Source organism: Thermobia domestica, chromosome 1 (assembly GCF_964235325.1).
Source record: "Thermobia domestica chromosome 1, izTheDome1.hap1.1, whole genome shotgun sequence".
NCBI lineage: Eukaryota > Metazoa > Arthropoda > Insecta > Zygentoma > Lepismatidae > Thermobia > Thermobia domestica.
Genome location: NC_137454.1, coordinates 265,628,066 through 265,649,316, shown reverse-complemented (window position 1 = coordinate 265,649,316; position 21,251 = coordinate 265,628,066). Strand labels below are relative to the sequence as shown.

Here is a 21,251-nt window from a genome sequence, read left to right as displayed (position 1 = left end):
AAACCTTATTGCATGTATTATTATTACTTTTGTTCTATATAGTATTTTGTATGTTTTCTTGTTTGATATATCTTATTTCTTTCAATTACTTGTCAATCTCAGTTTTATGTTGAACGGTATCAATAATTAAAGTGGGTGACGTTACCAAGTCATTATTGAAGCTACTATTTACGTCAAAAGATTGTTCATGTGTGGTGAGCATTATCTGTCGTGTATGTGAATACTATTTTGTGATAGAATGTGGTATTATTGAAACAAATATAGTAAATAAATACGGATGGTTTTTAATAGCAAGTTTACGCAATTGTATTCTGAGAATTCTGAGTCTAGATTGCATCATCTCTCTACGTCCACGCTACGTCTTACAACTTCGTGAATAACATCAGTGTGGAGATTTATATTGAAGGCTCGAATGGTAAGTTGTCGATTACGACCCAAGAGTGTTGTAGTATTAATATTAGTATTCTTATTTGAGTTCACTATTTCTTGATTCACTGTTTTCGGAGTGTGCGCTCCTGCTACCGAGATTCCGGATAACGGGAGGTTATTAAAATTTTGTTTCATATTTTAACCACTAAAACCCTCCACCGTTACCGTCACCGTTACACGTTCCTCTAAAGGCACAGTTGGCACATTACTAGTTTTCCCGAAGAAAAAAAAAAAAAAAAAAACGACCATTTGTTTCGATGTGCTTCGAGCGACAACTTTTGTTGGATTTCATCTTGAAACACCCATACAGTCGACTGGTGTTTACGTTCCAGCTCATATGTATATATCCATGATTTGTCACCTGTTACAATCATATATCGTCTTTTGAAGCACTGCTATTTTATTTCTTTTGCATTTGTGTGCTAATCGACGCTAGCTTCTTTTTGAGTTTTTGTCAAATTATGTGGGATCCAACGAGAACATCTCTCACAGTTAAATTATCATGTAATATTTTATATATGCTGGTGGAATTAACGCCTAGGTCTGCCTTAATCTCACAGTATGTCAGATGACGATCTTGCAGTATTAGGTCTTGCACTGCATCAATGTTTTCTCGGATAACAACTGATTTTGGACGACCTTCGAGAATTTCGTCAATGAGCAAATGGCGGCCACGAGTAAAATCGTAGTACCAGCGTTTCACATTGGCAAAGGATGGGGCTTCATCGTCAAATGTGGAAGTAAGCTGATCGATGCACTCTTGTCTTGATAATCAACGTCGAAAATCGTAATAAATCATCGCACGAAAATTTTCACGAGTTAATTCCATTTCTCTGTTGTCACGCAATATTGAAATCAACGTAAACAACACAAATAAAGCTTTTGACAAAACATTTGAAGTACATTCTGGTCAACAATGTCAAACGTTTATATCCAAACCAAAAATAGCGCCTAACTACAATCAGTGTTGCCAAGGCTTAAAATATAAATAGTGGCCCTCGTACAAACTAACATTTAATCTACTTGAACAGAACGAAGTTGGAAACTTACACGGAGTTGTATCCGTACGGAGGAGGCATGTCAGCCACAGTGTGTGTGCGTGTAAAGGAAGACAAGGACGAAAAACGCGCACCAACCTGTGCTACGTGGTCATTATGATGTAACATTCTTGTAGTTCAAGATTACTTAACGTGGAACTGCGTCCGTAGCAAACTGACACGTCAGCACATAAAAGTTAAACCGAAACCCTGAATCACGCGAACATTTACGAAATGAGAGGGTCTAGGTGTAAGTACAAGAGTGAAATGAAAAGTCTTGCACACAGCAAACGCGCGACCGTTTGAATTGTGTGATGAATTTCAATTTTATGTCAGTTGTGAGAGTTTGGTCTTGGCAATTGTGTGTGTTTGCTGGTTCGCCTGGCTGTGTTGTGAAAAATTCAGTAGTGAACCCGACTGAGGTTGGGTTACACATAATGATCAGCGTTCCTATATCAAAATCGAAACTCTACGTGGAATGAATTCAACTGAAATTTACAATGCTTTGCGAAAGGTTTGTGGAAATAGTGTGTTGGATCGTAGCACTGTATCAAGATGCTCAGGTCGTTTCCGTGAAGGTCGTATAACCACTGTGGACAACCCAAGAAGTGGAAGACCAATAACTGCAACAGACTACACCTCTGAGATTATTGTAAATGATATTTTGGGAGAAGATCGACGATAACATGTGAGAAAATTGCATGTGAGACCAGAATGTCTGTCACTTCAGTTTACAGAATCATTAATGAAAAGTTGAAGATGAGATGGATTCCGTATGATCTGAGTGAAGAGCAAAAAGCATGTCGTAAAAGAATCGCAGAAGAATTCCTTCAACGTTAGCGAACAGACGGAGATCAGTTTCTACGTAGGACTGTTGCAATTGATGAAACGTGGATACAAGATTTTGAACCAGAGCTGAAGTCTCAGCCGTCACAATAAAAAGTTCAGGCTCTCCACGCCCGAAGAAATTCCATCGCCAACCATCAACGACGATCTTCGCGTATGATATGGAGTGATGATTACAATAGAGTGCACACGTGACGTCTGTACGAGGCGTTTCTGCAAAATGTTTTGCGTTCGAAAATTCGTGAAAGAAGGCCTGAAATGCTTGCAGCTAGTGTCTTCATTTTGAACGATAATACTAGACCACATACTGCCCTACAAGTAAGAGAAACACTAGATGGAACACAAGTATGGATGGGAAATACTTCCCTACCCAATATAGTCCTGATTTGAGCCCACCAGACTTTGATATGTTTCCCAAATTGAAGGAACCACTCCGTGGAAAAAGTTTTGATTTAATTGAGGAAGCTTTCAGTAAGGTGACCTGAGTGATCAGACACCTCAACAATGAAGGTGTCTTATCCAGAATACAGAATTTACCAACACATTAGGAAGCTGTCATAATCAAGAATGGAGTTTGTTTTGAAGGCATGTAAAGGTATTTTGTACAATAAATTATTTACTTCCATAAAACCTTTCAGTGTGCAGAACTTTTTAAATGATCCTCGTAGAATATATTGCAAAAAATATTCCGAAAAGTTGCAAGGACATAACCTTATACGTAAGGGTACATGTAAACACTAAATGCAAACATTAGAAACTATTGGTACCAAATTTCACAAAATTAAATCCCCACGTTAAGCGGGTTTGCATATCCAGGCTCCTAACTATGAAAACATTTACGCTCAGTCCAACCTCAATGATTTCACGAATTCAACCTGGTTTACGTATGTTATTAGGACATAATATCGATTGTGATTTATTCTAAAAACACTTTTATACATTGCAAGAGCTGTAACGTCAAAATACTTACTGAGAACTCATAGTCGTATCGGAATAAACAAAAGCGAGTATGGAACAGTAAACTGCTTTCACAAGAGGCAAAAGAAAATGTGCAAAGGCATACAAAACGGTCGAGTGGTTTCGGTCGATATACTATCAATCACATGTTTGTGTGTTCAAACCCGGTTGTTTCTTTTTTAAGTGTCTTCCTATTTTCATCCGGAGGCTGAAAATATTTCTTTGAGTAACTCATTGAAAACTTCTTTTGTTTCAAGTTCGATTAGAACGGAACATTATATGAATTGCGAATCTTAAATCCATAACTTTAAAAAAAAAAAAAACATGAAGTATACTCTACTCCATTATCCTCTGATTTGTAACGAAAAACTATTTATAAACAGTGGTGACTTCAGAAAATTATCCTTGGGGGAATTTTAATATGCGGGTGGAGGGCAAACATTGGCAGTCAACATTGAGCACGATCGAATATATGGTCCTGAAGGCGGAAATTTCTTAGCTCGAGAGGGGTCTCAAATTCTCCCTCAGATCATGTCCTGAAAGCATCATTGCTTAAAAGCTTTTTCTAACAAATATAATATTGCACTTGTTTCTCGTTCTACATTTAGAATTGGTAAAATCATAACTTATAGAGGATTATAATAAAAGCATAAAAATTACAATACCAATCATGTATAAATTATCCTGTAAGTTACCAACTTTGGGTCAGATTAAAACTCAAATATTTGTTTTCGGATTGCACTTAGAAGTAAGTCCTCTCTATATAATCCTGATTGGAAAGCCATGTATAACTCTAATTAATTAATCAATATTTACACATTTTTTTATTTTACTATTCAATATTATATACACTTTATTTCCAGAATCAAAATCTCGAAAATGTATATTGTAAGATTGCAGATTCGCAAATAAATGATTATTTATCATATATATTGGTCTCTATTCGAAATTCTATTTAATCGAATCCGACCAGAACACAGACAGAAACATCGAGAACAGGTGAAAAAAGTGCTGAACCCGGCAGGGACTCGAACTTAGTTCGAATGGTGCTTTATAAGCCGAACGCCTTAGACCACTCGTCTATGGTAACAACTAGTGAGTGTAGCAAAGGCTTCGAGTAGTGGTTCTTATTACAGAATAACATTTTCTATTGCCTAAAATTTAAACCTAATTTACTTTGATATAATATATCTATTAATTTGTTTCATGAACACGTTTTCGTTACTTTGATGAATGATGTATGTTGTTGATATAGATTCTATTACACGTTCTTTCGTAAATATTATAGAAAGTATCAGGGTTATTTATGATCTTTCATGGAAATTGACTGGCGCATGCGCAGTACACAGACAGTTCAATTGGAAGGCGAGGAAGGAAACACTAACACACTGTTAGAATGTTTCATCGCTGTTAAGTATAAAGAACAGCTAAAATGTATTTCACGCTTGTCATTGCGTAAAGAATCACCAGGTTAATGTTTGTCCAAGTTCTCACTGATCAACTGGACTCATGAAAAATAATTAATATTTTCATTATTGCACAATATGAAGAATTAAAAACGTAAATTACACCACATTGTTCTCGAATTCGAACCTAGCTAAGGAAGGGACTATAAACAAAATGTGATTTATTCATTCGAATTGAGATAATTCAATCAAAACTAGAAATTACACAATCAAAAGGAAAAACATCGTTAAAAAGACAATAATACTTTTATCCGAGATGTGAAATAAAGTTATTAATTAACTGAAATGAAAGTAATATTGGCATGATATAGAGTAAGAAAAAAAGTAAATGTATTCCTAGAAACGTTCAAAGTAAATTCACAAATACTTTTTGAAGATATACTACTCTTCCTTAACGTCTTAACGAACTAATAAGTAAACAAGCAAAGGAGAAGAATAAAGAACGAAAGTATTGCTCTTGAAAAAATATAATAAATAAATGAAACTTAAATAAATGTTTACACAAAAAGTAACACACTAGTACTTCGTGTAATCATCTCCAGAGTCAATTAGATACAAGTCTCGAGCAATACGACAGTGTGTCACGAAAATGTTGCCACAGTTCCATAACATGATTTTGAAGAAACGTTTGGTCTCTGTCTTCACGTCTCTCTTCCCATTCTTGCACCATGTAGGCCCAGAGATTCAATTGGGTTCAAATCTGGGGATAGAGGGGGCCACTCAATACAAATTAACTCTGGATGTTCACTTAGCCACTCTCGTGTTTGCCGGGAAGTGTGAACAGCACTGTTGTCATGCATAAATATATATTCTTCCTGTTCGGGGAAGTTTCTTTCTAAGGACGGTAACAACGTATTTTCGAGGATATTAATGTAAACACTGCTGTTCATTCTCTCAGGCACCGCAACCAAATCTCCAGGACCAGCAGCCGTCATGTATCCCCAAACGTGTGTTGATATTCGTCCTGAACAAGAAGTTCTAATAATATTTTGTTCAGCATACCTGCTTCCGCGCGGTCTATACAATATAACTCTGCCTTGTTGGTTAGACTTGGAAACCTTCTCGTCGGTCCAGATGACTAAGTCCCAATATGACTGAGGTTGGGTTATGTTATTCTGTGCCCATTCCATTCGTCTGGCCTTGTGAGTTTCAGTCAGGAGAGTCTTCCTAGCGGGTCTTAAACAGTGTAGACCAGCCCCCAATAATCTTCTTATTGTTTCGTGAGAACAATTATACTCTCTGGCTTTGTCCAAGAGGATTGACGTGTGGCGTAGAGGTCTGTTGATTACTTCTGTAACTAAAGCTTGATTTTGAGCTGCAGTTGCCACTTTCGGCATTCCACTTCCTGACCGAGACCTGAACCATTCACCACCTTCTTCATGTCGCTGAACCCATTTCTTGACAGTTTTCTTGTCACATCCCAGATCTCTAGCAATCTGAGGCACAGTTTGTCCCATTTTTGCTCGGCCTATGATTTCTCCTCTCAGAGCAACAGACAGTTCTCCACAACCTTTAGAGCGAGGCATTTTCAGAACCTGTTAGAAATTTGCGTTCTGGCGTGTATGACAAATGTCGGTTAAGTGCATCTTTCTGTTTCTACTGCGCATGCACCAGTCAGTTTTCATGAAAGATCATAAATAATCCTGACAATTGTTGTAATATTTATGAACGAATACGTAATAGAACCTATATTAACATCATTCGTCAAAGTAAAGAATACTGTAAACATAAAACAATTTCAACAGACTATTACATCAGGCCAAAATAGGCTTAAACTTCAGAGAGTACAAAATAAATTTCATACTGTAACAAAAGATTGAACACGAAACACGCTTACTATATTTTTAACTTGTCACATTAGCCGACATTCGGCTAGAGATTCTGAGGCACCATTCAAGAGTAGTTCGAACAGTACAATTTGGTTTTTACCTCTTCTTGACGTTTCTGTTTGTGATCCTGCCGGATTCTATTAAATATAATTTCGTAATACGCTAAAATATACGTAATATTTGAAACTCTTAACCTCCCATTTTTACATTTTTCAAGTTCAGTTGAGAAGAAAGAGGGAAAATGAGAGTACAAAGATTTGCAATAATTACTTAGCATTTACTGTCATTGTAATTGTGGATGTTTTATTTATGAAAATGTATAATGAACTAAAAATATATTTAGTAGGTCACATGTCTTAATTTTTCGATTCTAACTTAAAAGTTACAGTTTAGATGGTGACATATCAAAGACCCAGGGGGTTGAGGGGGGTGTAACCCCTTCCATTGAAACTTTTATATTCTATTGAAATAAAAAGCGTTTCAGTTTATAATCTTGGAAAAGCAACAATCACTGTGTGTGGACGACGGTTTATTTATACTACGATTTATCACTTCCAAATGTGTAGAAGATGTGACTGGATATTGTGCATAATCATTCAAGAAATATAACACAACGAAGGGACTTCGTAAACCCTTCACGCCACCCCAGGAGGAGGAAGTGCGTCCCGCTGTCCCTCGGTTGGGAACTACTGCTTGCGAGGGAAATATTCTAACAGTGTGTTAGTGTTTCCTTCCTCGCCTTCCAATTGAACTGTCTGTGTACTGCGCATGCGCCAGTCAATTTCCATGAAAGATCATAAATAACCCTGATACTTTCTATAATATTTACGAAAGAACGTGTAATAGAATCTATATCAACAACATACATCATTCATCAAAGTAACGAAAAAGTGTTCATGAAACAAATTAATAGATATATTATATCAATGTAAATTAGGTTTAAATTTTAGGCAATAGAAAATGTTATTCTGTAATAAGAACCACTACTCGAAGCCTTTGCTACAACCACTAGTTGTTACCATAGACGAGTGGTCTAAGGCGTTCGGCTTATAAAGCACCATTCGAACTAAGTTCGAGTCCCTGCCGGGTTGTGCACTTTTTTTTCACTTTCTTCACCTGTTCTCGATGTTTCTGTCTGTGTTCTTGTCGGATTCGATTAAATAGAATTTCGAATAGAGACCAATATATATGATAAATAATCATTTATTTGCGAATCTGCAATCTTACAATATACATTTTCGAGATTTTGATTCTGGAAATAAAGTGTATATAATATTGAATAGTAAAATAAAAAAATGTATAAATATTGATTAATTAATTAGAGTTATACATGGCTTTCCAATCAGGATTATATAGAGAGGACTTACTTCTAAGTGCAATCCGAAAACAAATATTTGAGTTTTAATCTGACCCAAAGTTGGTAACTTACAGGATAATTTATACATGATTGGTATTGTAATTTTTATGCTTTTATTATAATCCTCTATAAGTTATGATTTTACCAATTCTAAATGTAGAACGAGAAACAAGTGCAATATTATATTTGTTAGAAAAAGCTTTTAAGCAATGATGCTTTCAGGACATGATCTGAGGGAGAATTTGAGACCCCTCTCGAGCTAAGAAATTTCCGCCTTCAGGACCATATATTCGATCGTGCTCAATGTTGACTGCCAATGTTTGCCCTCCACCCGCATATTAAAATTCCCCCAAGGATAATTTTCTGAAGTCACCACTGTTTATAAATAGTTTTTCGTTACAAATCAGAGGATAATGGAGTAGAGTATACTTCATTTTTTTTTTTTTTTTTTTTTTTTTTTTTTTTTTTTTTTTTTTTTTTTTTTAAGTTATGGATTTAAGATTCGCAATTCATATAATGTTCCGTTCTAATCGAACTTGAAACAAAAGAAGTTTTCAATGAGTTACTCAAAGAAATATTTTTAGCCTCCGGATGAAAATAGGAAGACACTTAAAAAAGAAACAACCGGGTTTGAACACACAAACATGTGATTGATAGTATATCGACCGAAACCACTCGACCGTTTTGTATGCCTTTGCACATTTTCTTTTGCCTCTTGTGAAAGCAGTTTACTGTTCCATACTCGCTTTTGTTTATTCCGATACGACTATGAGTTCTCAGTAAATATTTGGACGTTACAGCTCTTGCAATGCATAAAAGTGTTTTTAGAATAAATCACAATCGATATTATGTCCTAATAACATACGTAAAACAAATTCGTGAAATGATTGAGGTTGGACTGAGCGTAAATGTTTTCATAGTTAGGAGCCTGGATATGCAAACCCGCTTAACGTGGGGATTTAATTTTGTGAAATTTGGTACCATAACAAATAAGGGCAGCTATACACTACGAGATAAATCCTAGGAAATACCTTAGGATTTATCTTCGGAAAAATGTTATGACATATCTCGTAGAGAATCCTACAGTTTTGTGCTATACACGTGAGGACTTTTCTTGCCTGACCGAATGACATTTTCCAATATTATGAAATAGTTCTCTTTAACGAAAGTACAAGATTGATGAATTCCTATGCTAACTACACTGCAACCATACTAATATTAATACCAGGCGCTATATCGTTAAATTGGATACCTCTAAAAAAAGATCAGAAGGGTGCTGGTATACTCTTGGCGCAACACATTTTAGATTTATAGGTAAAATTCCATTCTTTGCATGAAAAGACATGCTTATAAAAAGCAAATTTCTGCAAGGAATAGAAATAAAATGAAATTAAATCTGAGTTTTACGTCCCATGTTACGCCGGTTAGGCTAAAGGAAACTATGAGGATGAGAAATGAGTGAAATGGTAGAATGAAAAAAGTGGGAGGAAACGAGAGAGCCCCGAGAAAACCCAGGAACACGGTGTTTGTCCACCACAAAGTTCACACGGCGCGAGCTGGGATCGAACCAGATGCAAGGAATAGAATTAAATACAAAGTAGTACACCTATATTTTACGTTTACAAGTGTAGGTTTACTATCGTAAAATCATTGTGTTTTACAACGGAAGAAATAAGTGAGGAACAATGTTTAGCAGAAGGAGTCCAGCTATTTCTTCCAAGAAATGTTACAATTTCGGTACTTTCTGTTCACACTAGTTTAGTTTAGGTTAGTTACGGTTAGGTTAGCTTATATTATGTTATGTCAGATTATACTTGTATAGGGGTATATAATTTCGCTTTTTGTTCTATTAAAATTAGCTTAGGTTAGTTTGATTAGGTTAAATTTGGTTTCGGTGTGTTAGGTCTAAATACTTCCATTTCTCCTGTAAATGTTGTATTTCACCGTTCTCCTGGACCCCTTCAGTGAAACATTTACCTAAGTGCGTGCATATAAAAGATGAACGGTGACACCATTTTCCACCACCGGTGTATTTCTACAGAAGCTGTAACTTATGTTTACAAGTGAAGCGCTAGCAGTATGATAACATCACAAGTGCTATACAAACTCACATCATTGACAAAACCAATTCGTTCTCACTACCTTCGCTGACGTGCCTGCTTCCTTGCTAAAGGCCGGGCCCCCTCTTCGGCCTGCCTGATTCAGATAGCATTCGTGCTTTTCAGTGGCCACCTAGCATAGGTTGGTTTGTGTTTTTGCACTATAGTTTTTATACTATACATACGGACGTCGTATTTATAGGCAAATCGTAAAAAAAAGAAAAAATGTTTTTCAATAATTGTTTTTGATGGTCCCTTTGAATTTTATCTATGCCATTTGAGATTTTCATGTCGCTCAGCGCAAATCATTTAGGAAATAATAATAAAGAAATGAGTGACAAATTATAACTTTTCAACAAAAGTAAGCCTGCGCGATCAGAAATAAACGCAAAACGTACCACATCAGTTGCTTGTTTTCACTTTCTCTCACCTGACGTCGCTTAAATCGAAATCTTACGAATTTAGTTTTCAAAATAGAGCTTGCTCTAAACAAGAGAAATCTCATAGGATCGTTCCGAACACAGGAAATGACGCAATCTGATGCCATACAAGTTGAGATTTTTAATCTAGATTTCCTAGGATCCATCATATAGTGGGCCAAACAGTCTAGGAGCCACGCTAAATAACAGTATCTGTGTCTAATTTCGTAATAGTCTCTGTAAAATTTGCGGATCGCAGAGGAACGCAAATAATGCGATATGTAATTATAATTGCATATCAAGTATCGCAAACAAATAAGTAAAAATTTACATTTCGTTTACACAATCTACTGCAGAATGAAGCCCTGTATAACATTTTAAGACATTCATTAATTAGCACCTAGCTACTGCGTATGTAAAAGAAAACTTTAACCGGTGATTTCTGTAATATTACTGCATAGGTTAACATATTTTATTTACGTTTGATTAACTATCATAGGAGTTTATCAAATATAAACTTTGCTAAGCTAAACAAATCCAACCTACCTATCCTAACATATTTTATGTTGACGAACCAAAAAGTAAGAAAATATTACTTGAGTAAAATTTTACTGAACCCCATTAGCACTATATTACACGAGTTAAACGTATCATGCATTGTTGTGTGTGAGCTTGTGTATAGTACATTACGTCAGTCTTACATTTCCCCATTACTACTTGCATTTTGGTAAATTTATTTACCTTTGAATTCATAAGAAATATTCCTAAATATGTGCTTAAAACATTATTTCGAGCTCGATATGAAATGAAGTGGCGTATTTCAAACTTATTCGAACTACACATTCAATAAATGAGCTGACAAATACACAAGGAGATAACTTGCTGTTTGACAAGCTGTCGGCAAAGTAGAAATGTAAAATAAATAAATAAAAGAATTTTATGGTAAACATAATAATGTATTTCCAGAATAATGCCTACTTCATTGGTACATATAGGCTACAACTCATACAACTAACCATTGCAGAGATTTATAATGTGGTAGCAAAATGATAATATACATATTAAAAAAAAAATACTTAGGGAAAATGACTTTAAAATTCTTAAGTTCCTGAGTAAAAGTTCACCTGTACTAACAAGCAAGGGGCGCGATATCGAGACTCGAATTGCGCAATAATAGTTACATATACTGAAAGACCATCAGGTAGTTAGTAAGTTACCAAATTATTAGCTGCAGTCCGCCAGTAGGGAAAAAGTTATGGGACTGTAAAGTTCAGAGCCTGGCGTACGAAAACCACACAAAACTTAGCATTTGGCTTGTTCCTCTTTGTATTGAGAAGAGAATGAACTCTAACGTATTCCCATCACAGAACATGATGTCTGACATAAGAATATCTGTATGAGAAGCATTGTCAGTGTTGCCATCCATAGAAATAACAGTGTTGCCCGAATAAGAATACCGCGAAAAGCTTGGTTTGCAGCGATTTATCCCGACTGAATGTACAGGCCTGGTGCAGCCCTTGGACGTGTACTTTTTCCGCCCTAACAAGAAATTTGTCAAGTCCGTCACTGACACAATTGTCTTATCGCAGGAAACGAACATCTGGCACCGTGACAATTTCCTGCGTCTCCAGCAGTTCACGCTGTACCAATTCTGCGCTCCCCTGCGCCGCAACATGATTCGCTTTGCTTTCTATAAAGCGGGATACCTGGACATCGCACCGGAAGCATTGCAGACACCAATTCAGTAGCTTTGACTCCCCTACCACAGAAATGTGTTATCACTGCGCGTCGATGGCTATCATCCGATGCGCATATTGTACTAAGTTTTTTTTTGTTTGGATCACTCGATACTTACTGCTCTTCATATCAATTGTTGGGCTTAACACTGTCATTTACATAGCTATCTCCCTTTCCCAAAATAATACCATTTGCTTTTGCACACACAAACAGGTTATTCCTTCTATTTGCCATAGTCTCTCATGTTCATTTTGCAGCCCCATAATTTTGCCCTACTGGCGGACTGCAGCTAATAACGTGGACACTTCATGTTTGATGCTCCTTCAGAGTATACTTTATAACCCGTATTATGTAACGCAAGTCCTGATCACGTACTATTTGCTTGCAAGTTTTTCGAGGTATCTTTATTCTGGCAACAGTGTAATTTCTATGGATGGCAACACTGACAATGCTTCTCACACAGATTTTCTTATGTCAAACATTATGTTCTGTGATGGGAATACGTTAGAGTTCATTATCTCTTGTCAATACAAAAAGGAACAAGCCAAATGCTAAGTTTTGTGTGGTTTTCGTACGCCAGGCTCTGAACTTTACAGTCCCATAAATTTTTCCCTACTGGCGGACTGCAGCTAATAATTTGGTAACTTACTAACTACCTGATGGTCTTTCAGTATATGTAACTATTATTGCGCAATTCGAGTCTCGATATCGCGCCCCTTGCTTGTAAGTATACCGGACAAACAAATTTGTTTCGTAACCTACTGGGTAATGCGAGAGACTTGTGGGCACGTTCCATAATGGATTGCGTCAACGCAAAGCAATATTTACCATGTTGTTAGCGATAATAGGCATACCAGTTATGACTTCTTGCATTTCTTGTATGTAGGATTTCTTGAACACTGCTTCCGAATGACCCCCCTAGACGTGTGTTAGCAAGCAAAGGAAGTGAATAACTTTCTTGGTTACACCCGCTTGGCTACACATACCTGCTATCACATAGCCAAAGAACTTGTGCTTGTACACCAACCATTTGTATTGCTTCAATTCCAACAAACTGTTCACATTCGCGTTTTAAACAAAAAATGGAACAAGTCGGTAATATTTACAGATAATATTGAATTGTTTCGATATTACTCCCCTAAAGTTGCACGAGAATAAATATATTCACCGCACGAAAGTAGCTATTAGGTAACTTTCGTAAATCTTTGTATCAATTTGTAATTAGTATTACTGACTCAAGAACCATTTATATCCACAACATTACGTTTCATTAGTCTTTCAAGAACTCAAATGGGTTTCATTTCATTGTATATCCATTTATTAATGTTTTATTTCGTTTTAAATATTTCTTCACGATTTCGCCAACGCTGAGAAGAAGAAATGGAATTTTGAAACATCGTTACCATCTTGTACAGCATAAAATTCTCAGCTTTTACAAAATATCGAATATCTCGGTAAGTACTTGACTTATTAATCTCAAATAAACGTGACAATGCTTCTTATGACATGCTGTTTTGATCTACGAATTTTAAACCATACTGTATTAGTGACCTTTTCTAAGTTATTGCACTATTTCCAAACTCAACTTTTTTCTCTTCTGTTGTGGCAACACTGTTTAACTGATCCTTCTAAACTTGAAGTTATCTTAAAGAGTTTTTATCAGTATTTAATTTAATGTGGACAAATAGTTACTACTTCATTCCTTGTGTGTGTAAAAGGTATTTAAATTTGACACATGCTTAACGTTATTTCTCAAAAAGTATGTAACACTGATCTGCGAGTGACATCTCTTTCGTATTTGTTTTCATTACTGATTCGAATTATGAAATTAAACTTAGGTCATTCTATTTAAAAAAATATATATATTATCTGGTGATGTTACCCAATATATGGATAAATGTTCCCCTTCCTATAGTTGCTTCGTGCGAAGTTTCGATTCTCTTCCTTCCTTGGTTTCTCTTATAAAGGTTGGACGTTATAAATGGTGCACCCGGTGTATATATATATATATATATATATATATATATATATATATATATATATATATATATATTGTGAAGTAACTGTGTATTAGATGTGAAGTGACCATGAGATAATTGTGTAAACTCTTAACTTAATTCGCTAATTTTTATTATTTTATTAAATTGCATTATCAACGACAGAATCATGAACTTTTGAAAATTCATCGGAAAGAAACTTTGATCAAGATTGTACATTCTCAGACAGCTTTTGTAAACACATTTTTGTTAATAAACTCGACTAGCTTCCTTCTTTCCTTTCCGCATACCTTCAAGCATAGCCTGATACTTCCTGATTCTTTGAACTCCAAAGTCATCATTCTTCACCGACACAAAACCAAGGGGGACACAACAACAAGGGGTATTCGACATACGATCAAGATAGGTGCACGATCATTGGAGACAAACAGATCCCACCATTGGAGGACGACTGACTCCATAAGTCAAGAGTACCATTCTGTCGGTTCATCGCCGCAGACACCTTTAAGTTTGTTAGCAGAGTAGTGGAATGAAGATGTGGGAAAACCTAATCGGAAACGCATGAAGACGAGAGAACTCGACGCCCCTTGCAGATTAACAGGATAGAGATCCAGGTGTTGACTGTCTCCAGCTATCCAGGCTGTTCCAAGGGAAAACATTCATCATTCCAGATGAACAGGACGACGCCAGTCTCGACGGATCTATCAGGCTAGTGCTCATCCTTTATCTTTTAATCATAACCTTTGTCTCTCTCTCTCACCTTTTCCCTACTAGGGCCATTCCACGCGAAAGTGAGCCTGAACCCAAATTTTCGAAAACTGTCAAAATCAATGCATTTTTACGTATATATGAAGTAAATAGAACGAAATTTACTTTTTCACAAAGAAAAACTTATTTACACTTAGAATTCACGTAAAATTTTAAGTCTGAGTTGTGAATTTGTAACATGCCAGCTGGGAGGAAAATTTTTATTCTTGTTATCGGCCACATTTTACGATATATTTTGCATGTTTGGCTGAAGTAACTTCGAGCTATTCAAGATGCTTCTTTTTGCTACAAGCTGCAGTTGAAATAGTGTTTACAGGATAAAAATTGTTTATAATATCATTAAAGATATAAACGTCAACTTGAGTGTCCTGCCCGTGACAGAAAACTACCAAAAGTTATTGTACTGAATTACTAAATTTGTGAATGTGGTTCGTACTTAGTAGAAGTAACAATTTTCACGTGTACTTCACATTTACCAAATTTTGGACTAATGCTAACAATATATTTCGATTTATTTCAATTTGAAAACTTGTCCTGCCCGTGACAGTGGGCATGCCACTGGTGGGATAGTTTGTGTACATTGGTTATTCACGATAGAAAATTTTTCTATGTGTACTAAAATAGTTTTCTAAGCATGAACATTATTTACTTAAATAGAGGATTATGTATTACTGTCAGTATGATGTTTTAACTTAAAATAAATGTCATATAAATATTATCATTAGTGTCACCTTTCTGTTCGTTTCAAGGGAGCAGTAGATGGGATTGAAGTACGTACAAAACGGCCAGTATGGAACTTTGTGAAACAAAACAAAGTAATTGTAGAATGTGCTGCTAATTTCGTAGCAGCTTTAAACTCTTCGTTTCAAAATATATCTGTTTTACTACTATCATCAGCAGAAATTGAAAAAAAAAAAAAAAAAAAAAAAACGTTTGAATAAAGACGGGAAAATGCTCTTGTCAATTGAATGTCCCCAATCAAAACAATTATTACTGCAATTTGACAGCGAAAATTTGGTAGTTCGTCGAACTTTTAAATTAGAGCTTCATCCGTATAAAATCTTTAAATTTCTAACAGACTTTTATTCAGATTCTGAAAATGATGATTCCGAAAGCCATGAAGCTATCCTGAGCGACGACTTAGGTTTGCATGTAAACAAGGCTTGTGTTAGACCAGCTGTTGAAGATATAACACAGTAAACATTTTTGTTGATGGAATTTTTCTCTAGTGGACAGAAAAAGAAAACATAGACATGCAACTATTGCACAAAGCCCAGTGGAAGAGGACGAAGAAGTCAAGGAAATTCGTATGAAGACCGTAAGCGATTGCGGTAATATTTTCAAGACTGTTGAAAATGTGTCTTACGTGCATTTCGATCAAATAATACCTTTGATACCAGCAGTGCTGTGCCCCCCCCCCCGGGGGGGGGAGGGCGAGCGTGGTTACGGCTCCGGGCGTCAAAGTAAGGGGGCGCAAAATTCAGGAGAAATATATATATATATATAAAATGGAAGGAAAACAGTATTAAAAAGTGCTCAAAATCAAGGAAAATCAGGGTTTATTTTTGAAAATTTTCTTACGCATCGCGCCAACCATGGTGACGCTTTGCGGCTGGTCTGTCGATCTCACTCATATTTACGGGGGCGCCGTCGCGACGCGTCGTATACTCTCGCCTCGGGCGCTGAATTTCCACGGCACGGGCACTGGATACCAGCACCTATTTTATATACTGTTACGACAGTGTTTTGTCCGAATTTCCCTACAAGGTAAATGGGCAAATAAAACCATTTCCTAAAGTGTAGGTGGTGAGAAATAAGTGTACGGCATATTATTATATTTATGTGGTAAAAGCGAGCCTCAAGTAAAGTACATATAATTATTTATGTAAAATGCTATAACAGAACAGCAGAAATTTCATTTTTGAAATCATTCTTATTGAGATGATGTGTGTTGATTCACACGGTGTCCTGCCCGTGACAACCATGTGTCCTGCCCATGACACAGTAAAGTTTAGTTTATTCATTAAATAAATATTTGGCAAATTTCTATTATGTGAAATTTGTTAAAAAAAATTCATCATTTATACATTTCCCTTTAAATAAAAACATTTTGAGCTAAGAATTCACCGTTTTGTAACATTCACTTGGTGTGTCGAAAGTCACTTCTCTTTTTTGTCCCCACCCGTGACAGACATTTAGAAATTAATATTTTCTACTCTAAGCAGAAAAAACTATTGAAAGCATCAGCTACATATACTCCTAAGTCTGTACTGCTCATATATCATACAATTAGCAGAATTTATGTTGTACTTTTAGAAATATACAACTTTAAAGCATCAAAACTGTAGTGTAAATGTCCTGCCCGTGACGATGGAATGGCCCACTAGTCATTTTTCAGAATTAGAAACATTTGAATTTTATTTAAATTTAATCATAATTTAGTTATTAAGTACCGTGTTGTGCATCAGTTCCGTCCCCAATAGTTACTTTATTCTATGAGTATTTTTTGAGATTATTCTGAGCTACAACTGATGGCACAGCACCGGCACAATATGAACTGTCAAAACATGTGAATCATATGAATCATTTTCTCATCAAAAATTACAGTTAAATCGATAAATTTATGCATATTAAAGCATTAATTTATATAAAATAGTAAATACTATTACCTGTGTGGGAAAAGGTTAGGTTAGGTTAGGTTTTAGATTTCTGGGTTTTCAGCATCTATGGCCATTTAGCCCGTCACGTTTTGAGGGATGACGTCCCTTGGCGAGCACACTATCCGGGAAAAGGGAAGGAAGAAAGCGGCCTGGGACCTATAAGTAGGTACCGCCCCGACATTTGTCTAGTGTGAATGAGGAAAACCTCATTCACGGTGGCTGGCCTGAAAAAGCGTTTCACACTTTTTTCGACCGAGTGCCCTCATCAGGAATCGAGCCCGGGACCGTTCGCACCTGTGTGGGAAAAGGATTCAAAGGAAAATGTCAAGGGTTTGAGAAATACATACATAGTGTGTCTGGATGAAAATATACCATTAGTTCTCGAGTTACTCAAATTTCTTATTGGAATTTCATCCGGACACACTGTATTAGGAAATAAATAACCTTTTGACGCAGTACACAGTAACAATATTAGCTCTTTTATAGTTGAATCCATCCAATGGGAATTTATAGATGGATGAATAGACTAGGGTTTAGCACCCCTTTCAGCAGTGGTTGTGTATAAAAGTTGGACCTACAGCTTAATGCGGAATTCCAACCACATGAGCTCCTGCTGGAAATCGAACCCGGATTTCCCGTGCTGACTTTCCATATAGCCATGCCTCCTCTGAAACCTCCTTTTTATGCATCTGCAAAACACGTTGGCGGTTAACCTAACACTTCAAAAAATTTTGATTTTATTACAAATTAGAAGTGCAAATTGTAGCAAGAAATTAAAATACAAAACAAATATGCAAAACACTGTCATTAATTGTGCTCATTTTTGTGATGTCAAACAAGCACAATGTCTTTAAGACCAAAAATCTAACTTCCGATCTTGAACTCAGATGTTAACACTTATTCAAGCAAACAGTGTTTATTGTGTTCAATACTTAATATCGATAATAAAACTAGATGATTTTCTACCCATCAAACTCCATTGAAGATTTAACCAACACCCTTACATTATACTATAGTTACCTTTCATGATCTGTTGAATTTCCATTTTTAATGTTGTAATCTCCCGTGCGTTCGGATCATCAAGCGAACGTCTGAGTCTGTGAATAGTTAACGCACCGTTTTGTACAGCTGCAACATCATCGTCCTTAAAAGAAAAGTAATTTTTTAAGTACAGCAACTTCAAACATAAATATTAATTTTATTTTCTTACTGAACTGAAGATGGTTGAGAAAATTGGAATAACGACAAACAACGATTTCGATAGGGAAAGAACAACATGGTCAGTGGTTCATTAATACTCGTCAACTGTTTATGACTATTCATTCATTTGATACATTTTGTCACTTTTAGGTATACGTCGAAGTAATACTTTGGAAATAGATGACTTGAAACATAGGAAGTTCAAGACGTTCAATATACTTATATCATAAAGTAAGTTTTCAGAATGCTTAATTTTCTTTATTTTTATGAAAATGTACATTGTTTTTCTAAATTTCATCTGTCAAATACGTTAAAAATTAGAAATCAAAGTACAATATGAGATCAGTTTCTTTTTTATAAAGTAGTTGGACACTATTTGGGAAATAGGGAACAAAATTTCATACAAGTGACATAATATTAAATGAAATTTTTACTTATACAACTAACTTCTTATTCATATTCAGTACTCATTTATTTACTTTGTGGTACAAGTGCACTCAATTCTTTATGTAAAATGTCGATGATTAATGCCGTAGGAACTCATTCTACGATGCATTTCCACTACACGTGAATCCATATAACTCATGTATTTGCAGGAAAGATTACCTTACTCAACAGATATATACATTACAGATATATATTCGGAGAACAGGCAGAACAAGAAAGATTAGAACCTGCAAATTATTCTTATAGCATTTGAGATTCAGCAGGCTTGTAATTAATCCGTTAAAAAATTAATGATTAAATAAATTAATTAATTTTTTTTTTTTGTTAATTTTTAATTTACTCAATTAGTTTATTAAGCGTTAAATTTTTAACTGATAATCGTTAAAGGAGTTCGAAACGATTAAACAATAATCGTTATTACTATTACTTGTCAAAAACATGCGAAATGTATATTCTACAATTACTTTTCAAACACTTCGTGGGCATTCCATGACAGTAACTTTCAAGGCGAATATATTGACCACAAGTTGCCTCAGAAGTCTGTCAGTTTCCTTTCTCAAAGAAAAGAAAAAAAAAGTTTTTTAAAAATAATTTTTAGATGCGCCAAAGAGCCATGGAAAACAAAGGTTTATACTGTTTAACCTCAGGGTTGTTTGAGATTTACTCCCTCCCTAATTTTTGGATCTTTGCAGTGCAGTGGTAAGTTTTAAATGCTCGTAGTTTACAATTTCATTGATGCAGCTATAGAACAGCGGACAGTAATGTAAAGTATGCTTTGACCACTGTCTGTGTGTCTAGCGAGCTGTGGTTTGGACAAGTAGCACACAAATGTTACTGTTATCTGTTAAAAGGGACAAAACGTTCCGAACTTAATGATTTTGCGGGTCTATGTCCTCAATATAATATCTATCTATATCTATCTATCTATCTATATCTATCTATCTATATATATATATATATATATATATATATATATATATATATATATATATATATATATATATATATATATATATATATACAGAAAGAGAGAGAGAGAGAGAGAGAGAGAGCTGTTGCTCTTTCTAATCTAGAACACAAAAATGAACAGGAAATATATATATTCCACTATACAATCTTGACCTTTGGGACTTTAATGATTAGCATACTACGGTACTCTTGCTTTATCAGGTAATCAAACAAAGGAAAGCAATGCCAGTTAGAAAGAATAAAAGCTTTTATTATTATTATTATTATTATTATTATTATTATTATTATTATTATTATTATTATTATTATTATTATTATTATGTGCTCTCCTTATGTTGACAATTCCTGAGGAGAAAACAAATATTTCTAATTATTTCTCTGAACAGTAAAAAAATAAAACTGATTAACACTCCGGCGGATGGGATGTGTGATTTTTTTTTTGTTTGGTAGACACAGGTTGAATACCTGGCAAGAAGAGTACTTAGAAAGAAGTAGTTGGATTTTAATTTCAAAATTCAGATCTCTTCTCAAAGTGTAGATGATGAAAATGTTTCATGGATCAAATACTCATGTAATAAAGAATATTTGAAATCTAGAGAATAGACAATATAGTACATTCAAAATGTTTTCAAATATATTAGAAAGCTGTTACATCATAATGCTGGGTATTTACATTTTCATACTTGGGAAAGTCTTGAAAAGAACTATTAGTTTATTAACGAAGCAATATAAATAAAAAAGGCAATAAAGAAGTCCAAGAATTTCAGCATAACATAGAAATAGGATATTTGCAAGACCAAAGGAAAGTGACGTGTTTTATTTATATATAGTGTAATCTAATATAGGAAACATTTTGATATATACTGCCTATGTCTCGAAAACAAGTAACTGATACTCTTCTTATCAAATTGCAAGAATGATAAATAGAAAACTCGAAGTGCAATATACCTTATATGACTTTAAAATGTATATTTATCTGAGATTTTGAGAATGCGACCTAAAGAAACAAAATTAGTAAACACAAACTGGTAGCT

At 35.2% G+C, this 21,251-nt stretch overlaps 1 protein-coding gene across 3 annotated transcripts in view; it reads right to left on the bottom strand.

Moving 5' to 3' along the window:
• LOC145660877 (glutamine--fructose-6-phosphate aminotransferase [isomerizing] 2-like) overlaps positions 1–21,251 on the bottom strand; it is a 364,008-nt gene that overhangs the window by 190,599 nt on the left and 152,158 nt on the right. For all 3 annotated transcript variants that reach the window (XM_081726310.1, XM_081726317.1, XM_081726323.1), the window contains one exon: positions 18,622–18,745. In XM_081726310.1, the coding sequence (XP_081582436.1) occupies positions 18,622–18,745 (124 nt within the window). The remainder of the gene's footprint in view (positions 1–18,621; positions 18,746–21,251) is intronic.